This window comes from Monopterus albus, unplaced genomic scaffold (genome assembly GCF_001952655.1).
Source record: "Monopterus albus unplaced genomic scaffold, M_albus_1.0 scaffold198.1, whole genome shotgun sequence".
Lineage (NCBI taxonomy): Eukaryota > Metazoa > Chordata > Actinopteri > Synbranchiformes > Synbranchidae > Monopterus > Monopterus albus.
In genome coordinates, this window is record NW_018128078.1 from 336,158 (window position 1) to 344,379 (window position 8,222).

General features: G+C 45.9%; 1 protein-coding gene across 1 annotated transcript in view; it reads left to right on the forward strand.

Annotated features, from left to right (window-relative positions):
- gtdc1 (glycosyltransferase-like domain containing 1) overlaps positions 1-4,587 on the forward strand; it is a gene marked incomplete at its 5' end in the record, with an annotated part of 21,958 nt that extends 17,371 nt beyond the window's left edge. The window contains 3 exons of the mRNA XM_020617983.1: positions 436-506; positions 638-729; positions 1,142-4,587. Of these exons, the coding sequence (XP_020473639.1) occupies positions 436-506; positions 638-729; positions 1,142-1,216 (238 nt within the window). The remainder of the gene's footprint in view (positions 1-435; positions 507-637; positions 730-1,141) is intronic.
- Positions 4,588-8,222: the final 3,635 nt, after the last annotated feature.

The window sequence follows — 8,222 nt, forward strand, 5'->3', positions numbered from 1 at the left end:
GTCATAGAGCCATTCGCTCCTCAGAACAGTTGTTCCTGGTTGTCCTGCCAGCTCGATATTTAAAAAATGGGGCGACCGTTCTTTTGCTGTATATGGCCCCAGCCTCTGGAATTCCCTTCCTCTAGAGGTACGCTCTAAGACTGAGTTAGCAGATTTCAAGTCGGCTTTAAAAACCCATTTCTTTAAGTAGGCTTTTTATGCTTAATCCGCTCTCACATCCCCTGTTAACGTTGTTTTATCTTGTTGTGCTATGTTACTTCTACTTTGGCATGATACTTTTATAATTCAGTTTTAGAAATCTGTGTTTTAATGTATTTAGATTTGATTGTTTTAGCATGGTTTCCACCTGGTATATTTGTTTTACTGTGCAGCACTCTGGGCTCCTTAGTTGTAGAGTGCTATATAAATAGATTATTATTAATATTTGTTTAACAGGTTGGAGGCGGTTCACTGTGGCTGTTACCCTCTGTGTCCTAAGGCTTTAGTGTATCCTGAAATATTCCCAGGTAATAAAACACACTGGTAGGTGTTTAGAGATGCCATGTTCAGACCCCTCCTTCAGGCAGATTTACTTAAGAAGCAGTGACTCTGGTAGCACATAACGTAGCATCTGTCTTCTCTGGTGTTTTTGTTGCAGCAGAGTACCTGTACTCCACACCTGAGCAGCTGTGTAAGCGTCTGAAGCAACTCTGCAGGAGACCTGATGTCGCCCGCACACACATCAGCAAGGTAACGGCAATTTAAATCCACATCGGATTGTATCTCAGAAGCGCCATGTCTTACAGTTCCCATAATGCAACAGGGTCCTTGCTTTCCTCACAGCCTTGGGCAACATTTTTAACTGATATCAGGGCCTGGTGTTTTGTAATGAGGAAACAGCAGTGTGTTTCCCTGATGTGCTCTTGTTTTTAAACAACAATGGAGGTCAGTGGCACAGGCCAGTAATCTGCTCCGGGACTGACAGGCACTCACTGTGAGTAGAGGAGATCGTCATTGGTTTAAGTCTCTGCATGGGGACTGTTGATACAGAAAATGATTGGCCTTGTCCTTTAACACGCGTTTCCCAATGTGTTGCACTGTTCCTTTAAGCTGTTTACAATTCATAATGGTGTATATTCAGATGCAGTTCCTCTGTTCCCAGGTCGACACCTCCTCCTTCTCCTGGGCCTCTCTAAAGCAGCGTTTTGAGACACTGCTGGCAGATGGTGGTCACTGAATGCACCGTGGACTGGGGCGCTGACACCTGGGTCTGTTACTGTTGAACGGTCACAAGGCCTGACTCAAAGCCCTACAAAGATGCAGTGATGACGTCCAGGCCGAGCAGCTCCGGCACCGCGGAGCTCCAAATCAAAGCCCGTCTGCCAGGCTGGAGACGTCAAGTCTGGACCTGTAAATGTGCCCGTCTCTTCCAGCTGGAGGAGAACTCTCTTTTCAGTGTGTGGTTGGGCAGGGTTAATGTGTAAAAGCTTTCATGTTCCCACAGGCGGTGCCACCTCATATGTCTGCCTGGATCCATTTTTATCCTTTGTTGTGTTTCTGTTCTTCACCACACCAGCTGAGTGGCAGCCAGGCGCTGGGCCCAGTCTGCAGCCCCACCTGGGCTGCCTGGTTCAGGCCTGGAACAAATTATTGTGTACCCACAGACGTTTGGTAGCACTGGGGCGTCAGGACACCATACACTTCTGAAACTACATATCTGCATACACTCCCAAAAAAGATCTGTTGATCCAAGCAACAGAAGAAACCTGGGAGTTTTTCTCTGGTTTGGCTGGGAAAAAATCTTTTGTGTTTTTTTTGTTTTTTTATATAAATTTGAACATTATTTAAATGTTTTTGATTTAAATCTCCATCTGATCAGGAAGTAACTGATTTAATGGAGGCCCATTTCTGCCAAGAAAACGAAGCGTAAGAAAGTGATGAGAGTAAAATGACAACATATAGTGGGAACCTGAGTCTATTCTGAAACATGAATCCATTTCAGGGAAAAGAGCCTAACCTTTACATTTTCAATTCAGTTTCTACCATGTTTCCACCTTGATTTGTGAAACAGTTAAAGTAAAATAAATGGCTTTTGTAAAAAGGCAGTGGTTCAGGTCACGGTCGACATAAAAAGCCTCCGGAGCAGCACACTGCTCAAATGTTGTTTTGCAGAGTATATAAAACACAGGCGTTGGTGTTTCATTGGCCTGCTAATACATGCATTTACTGTGTGACACCTTCAGGTTGTCGACTGTGAATGTGTGTCTCACTGTGATTCTGCGTCCGGCAGCAGCACTGCAGGGACTGTCGGAGGTGATGTAGGTCGAAGTGTGCTCGGTCTTTCAGCGGTCGTGTCAGATTCTCAGTCTCGTCTCGGTGCATCTGTGCTGTCATGCATCGCTGTAGTGACACTCGTTTTCTGCTCCAATTAGAGCATTTTATTCTCTGGCCTGGGGCCACACAGAAAAACACAGCAGTTTGTTTCTTCATGTCAAGGCTGGAGATGTTTCTCTGCAGCTGCAGGAGCTGAACCTGTAAAGGGGGACCTCGAGCTCCAACCTGCTCACCAGACTCCGCTTCAGATACACAGAGAACACAAACTCAGTGATGGGCAGAAAGCAGCCCACTCAGCTGTAGTCATTTCAGTGTCTTTGTGCTGGGTTTGCATCCCATATTTGATTTAAAGAAAAAAATGTTTGACAGTCAACCGTTTTAGATACTAAGTGTAAAAATAGACTGGGATAAAGTCAAATATTAGATATGGATAAAGTAAAAACTCAAATTGTAATATTTAAAATAAAAGTAGAAAAAAAAAGATGAGATGTAAAGCTGTATGGTAACTGAATGAGTGTACACTGATGAAATTTAGACATATTTGTCTCTCCATGCAGAGGCATGGCCTAAATATCAGTATATTAAACCTTATCTGAGCAGATGTGTGATGAAGGCAGCAAGTTAGCAGTGATTCACAGCTTCATGCTGCCAGTTCAGGTGTAGTCCGTGTCTCCACTAGCAGAAGCAAGACGAGCAGCTCCTGTGTGCAGTGTCCTCATGCACGTACTGACAACCATCACTGTGACACTGAATTAAACGCAGTTAAGGATGTATTTAAGTGGCCGCCAGGGAAGAGTTGTGGCTCAGGAGGCAGAACTGTCAGCGGTTCAATTCCCGTTCTCCCAGGTCCGCATGTCGAAGTGTCCTTGGGCAAGACACCGGACGCCGCGTTGTCCCTGATAGAGCAGGTCAGCACCCTGCACGGACTGCACCGCCATCAGTGTGTGTGCGCGTATGTGTGACAAACTTGGCCAGTAAAAGTGATTGCCATTTTACAATATCCTCATCACACTCGGTCCAACACTGCCTGTCTGTATGTGAGCAGCCTGACCATTTCAATAAAAAGGACTTGGCGCCGGTTTGTGGTGTTTCATTTCTTTGGTAACAGAAGAAGTGTATAAAAGTTGAGGAAAAGCAGTTTGGTTTGGGGCTTTTTTTGCCCCAAACTGTTGGATTATCAACAAAAAACAGCAATATTAATTTCACGCTTGAAGAGTGCGGCTGGTTTCAGTCTGCGGCTCTGCAGAGCTCTGACTAGCTGCATCTCCCCCAGCACCAAGCACTGAAACAGAGGTGAGGAAACCTGTCGGCGGCAGGTTTCCTCCTGATGCCTGGTGCAGCTGCTGTTCTGCTCCGACGCTTGGTCAGCTTCATTAACATTTTCACAGTCTTTAACATTTCAGTGTAAAGTGAAGCTTGGTCCGCATCTGCTGCCATTTCTTAATACAAGTCCTGTTCTCCGAATCTCACAAATGCTGGTCTCTCAGCTAACGTTGGACTGCAGTAGTAGTCACGCTCATAACACACTGGGTACGGCCCAAGTCTCTTGAGGGTCCATAAATATGGACATGGCATCACCACTTCCTCCAATATGCAAAAATGAAGCAGTCTTGCTCTTTTGCAACTAGATTCTACACAGTAGCGTCCAGAGGCGGAGTGACTGCAACAAACCGCCAGGATTAATTGAAACATGCCACTTTATTAATAATGATAAGGATAATCACCTTTATTTGGCCAAGTATGTTGCACAAGGAATGTGTTACTGGTACAGAACCGAGGCAGCCGTCTGCGGTACCAACTCATACCAATGACTCTAACCATCGGGGGCAACTTGGGTGGGATTTATAACCAATACCTCACCCAGCCACCAGGGGGTCCATGAGCATTGACTTGTGGTCCATGTTTTATACAGTCAATGTTCCGCCTATGTAAGCTGCAAGGAGGGAGAACTCGAGGAAACGAGACTAGGCGAGAATTTTAGGACGTCCTCGATCCTCACCTGACTTGGAGACTTGGAAATGTCTGATTTGCAGTATTTTAGTCGTATTATTTTAGCAGATTTTCTTTGGCCTGCTAATGCAATTTGCCTTGGTGTTTAGCCATGCTGTTATAGCTTTGTGTCCTTTTGGCTGATCTGGAGTGATTGGTAGTTTAGCTCTATGTTGGCTTTTTTTGCATTGGCACTAACCCTAGCCCAGCCAGTCTTATGTTAGCTGGGTCTGTGCTAGCTTTGCCTAGTTTTATGTCCTGATAGCGTTTTAATTTACCAAAGTGTTTGTGTTTTCCCCACTGTTTTAAACACAAGTTAAACACATTAGAGTACTTAACCGAGTGTGCCTTACTAATTTTATTAGCCATGTGCCCCGCTGTCATGATGCTCTACTGCTCTTAGCATAGTTATGCCAATGTATAATTGGCATTGTCTTAACTAATGTCAGACCGCTGGTTTAGTTCGGATAACTAGGGATGAGGTGATGTGATTTTCATGATTCGATTCGATGCATGATGTCATGAAGATCACAATGCAATATATATTCGTTGACTATTCAACTGGCTGTAGAATACTTGTACTTGTTTTTCTTTTCTGGTCCTGTTGAATGATGTTTAACAGACAGCATAAAAACTTGCCCCCAGCCGTTGATTAATTACCCTGATATGGAAACGGCTATGTTTAATAAATGTCTACCTGATGCTGAAATGTATTTTGGCCAGTTTTGTACAGGGAGCCACAGAAATAAAAGGGACACCCCCTCCCCTTCCCATCAGCATCAAAGGTCTGTCAACTGCTATCTGGGGATTTATTTAAAATGCAACAGTTGAAAGATCCATTTATAAAGGAAGGCGAGGCCCTGTTTTCCTTCAGCTTCAGAGAGGACGCCCATCCCTGGGACACAAGAGCAGTAAAGGTGTTGTTATCTGAGTGAGCTTCCAGCTCCACATTTGCGCTTTACTGCTGCCACGTTATCTGCTGCTCGCCCGTGTGTTCACAGTGGGACAAACACAGACGGAAGAGAAGGAAGGAGACAGAGCTGTCCTCATGTGACACAACCATATGCTCTCGGTGTGCTGCCATGTTTTTAATGGGCCCTCTGGTTAGAATGTGGCACGCCTTGTAGTTTCCATCTGATTTTCTTTTCTAAGTGAGGCGGTAGGCAGCCGTCCGTCACCCCCTCCACACTCCAGCGTGCACACAGCTCTCCAGAAACACTGCTGTGCACAGTTACTGTATGACATAACTGCGATGAGAGGTTTGGCTCCATCACACAAAGCAATCCAGAAACTTGGGGAATGGACCGAGTCGGCCGACATGTCCTGGAAGAAATGCTTGAATGCAGGAGAAAGGCTTTAAACCCCTCCGTTCACAAGCCCTATGCCTCTGTCAGATCATGTTAACCTGATGGCGATGACGTTTCTCCTGCTTCCAAACTGAAAACTCTCTAATGTCCATTGCCCTGCTGTGGTTCAACCATGTAGTTTTGTCGGGTATAATTACAGAATACTTGAATATGCCCGGTCATACTTCACAGTATGTTCACATACTTTTGGAAATACAAGCACTAAGAATGTATAAAGCCTGCTGTTACTTATTAGCACTTGTAGTTTTCTGTACATTGACATAGACATTTAGTCAGATTGTGTCACTCGGTGTGCCTCCCTCCGACGTTTGTGTGGGGTGACAAAGAAGAAGAAGCTTTAGTTTGACCAGTTGTTTAAGCCCAGTTTGAGTGAAGGCTCCTGATAGTAATGTAAAAATTTCATTTGAGTTGAAATTAATTTTCGTTTTTGCATATTAACTAGTATGGTATTTATCTCCCGTGTGTCTTTCTATAACAAAGTGCGCGCAGACAGAGGCTCGCACCGGTGCTTCAGTTTAAACCTAGAAGACAAGGACAGGCTCAACCTGCCTTCCTTTTAGGGAGGGCAACTGGACACAGGGAAATGGTTTTCCTTGTTTGTGTGTAGGATATAACCCAGCTGCTTGGCGTGTTACTGAGCAGATAAACGCCTCCCTGCGGGTTTTCCGTGGTCTGCGGGCCGACTCCGGTGGGTCTGAGCAGCGGCTCCCTTTAAACGCTCGCTACAGATACTGTGCGTGTCGCGTTGCGCGGCTGTGGTCTTCGGTGAATCCAGCTCTAGGTATTCTGAGATCCAGGTTCAGCTGCCACTCGCACACCTCGCCACAGATCGAGCAGCACAGCGTCCACCGACTTTTTAAAAGTGTTGTGGGCCGAGGTTTGACACAGAGTCTGGCACGGAGCAGAAACCAGCCAGGGTCTGGCAGCAGAGACCAGGATCTAGTCCTGGAGGATGGCTGTGGTGAGGTGTGGGTTCTGATGGTGGAGCTGAACCCCGCCCCCCTCGCTCCTCTGAAGAGGCCTCCGCAGGAAGGTGTCGCATAAAGAACTGGATCTGGAGCCTGTGTGGAGGGAGCAGGGCTGAGGCTTGGCTGGGGGACAGACTGGAGACTGAAGAGGGGGGTTGGAGGGAGTTTCTGGGCCGCTGTGGATCGAGTCCTGGAACAGGATGGAAGAGCTGCGGCATAGGGCGGCGCTCCAAGCTGTCAGCGGGCTCTTGACGGAGCACTCTGAGGTGGATGGGGCCCTCACGGGGCCTCTCAGCACATAATTGCATCCAAAAGGCGCTGTCAGTGCGCCAGGACTGCTGCAGCCGCGAAGCACTGCTGCACGGATGTTCTCGCTGGCGTCCATGAAACGCAGAAGAAACAGGGACTGCAGACACCAGCCAGGGAAGGTGGAGCACGTCTGCAGATACCAGACCGAAGTAAAGGACACCAGGGCAACAAGGCCAGTAGTCAACATACTAGGAAAAAGTACACATTTATGAACGGCAATATTTACTAGGGTAATAATACAGTTAAACCTGATTGCTGTTTTTGTTTTTATTAATAATGAAACAATTCACACGTACAGCCCCCCGTCACAGTGGACAGAAGAAATGATGTTTCAGGTTGAACTTGTCTTCTCTCTTTAATTTTTATAATTAAAATAATTGTAGTGGTAGAAGAGTGTGTCTGTTTTTTTTTATGTTCTGTAGCTGTCAGATAAATGCAATGCCGTACAAGTACACTGTGTTCCCTTGAAGTGTTTTGGAATAAAGATGTAGAGTATCAGAAACACAGTAAATAGTCTAAACTGATTTTCTCCAGTATTTGGGTAAACGTACTTCTTCCCTTTCCCGTTTATGTCCTGTGACGCTTTGTCACCTTTTTACTTCCAATATGTTGCATCAGTTTTCTCCAGTCTACACATTTAGCTTTACAATGGAAGGGAAAGAAAAGGGATTAAATGTATGTAATGAAGACAAACTATAGCACATAGAGCTGGTTGTAGAAAGGAAAAGCTGTCAATCCTTCAGCTGTATTAAAGTGTATCTAGTTTGATGGCCGGTCAGTGAACCATCTGCTGCTCCGGGCTGAACTCAACCGACACACACATCTGATCTACTCCAGGATCCCCACTGCTGGTTTCTGGGCATCTCTGGGTTTCACTGCACTGGGGGCTGGGTCCAGGACTGTGGAGGAAGGCAAGTCAAATGAAGTAGCACCAGTTCAGGTCCTGGGTCCCACCTGCCGCTTTAGTAAACCAGTGGGTCACTGTTGAGAAACATGGATACATGTTAAATCCAGAGAAACACTGTTGAATAATCACTGAATATTCACCATCAGTGGAAATGGCCGAAAACTGAATGCTGTTGGTGATGGTTTTGCAGAAACGCAGATAGAACCCTGGAGGTGTGGAGCTGCTGCAGATCAGTGGATTTGGACCAGTAGCTGGTTCTTAGTGTCATAGCTGCTGATCTAAGCTTTCTGTGCATCTCAGGAGTTAAGTGCAGCGTTTTACCTCAAACCAGTGAGATGTTTCCACAAAGTATGAGCCTCTAACAAACTG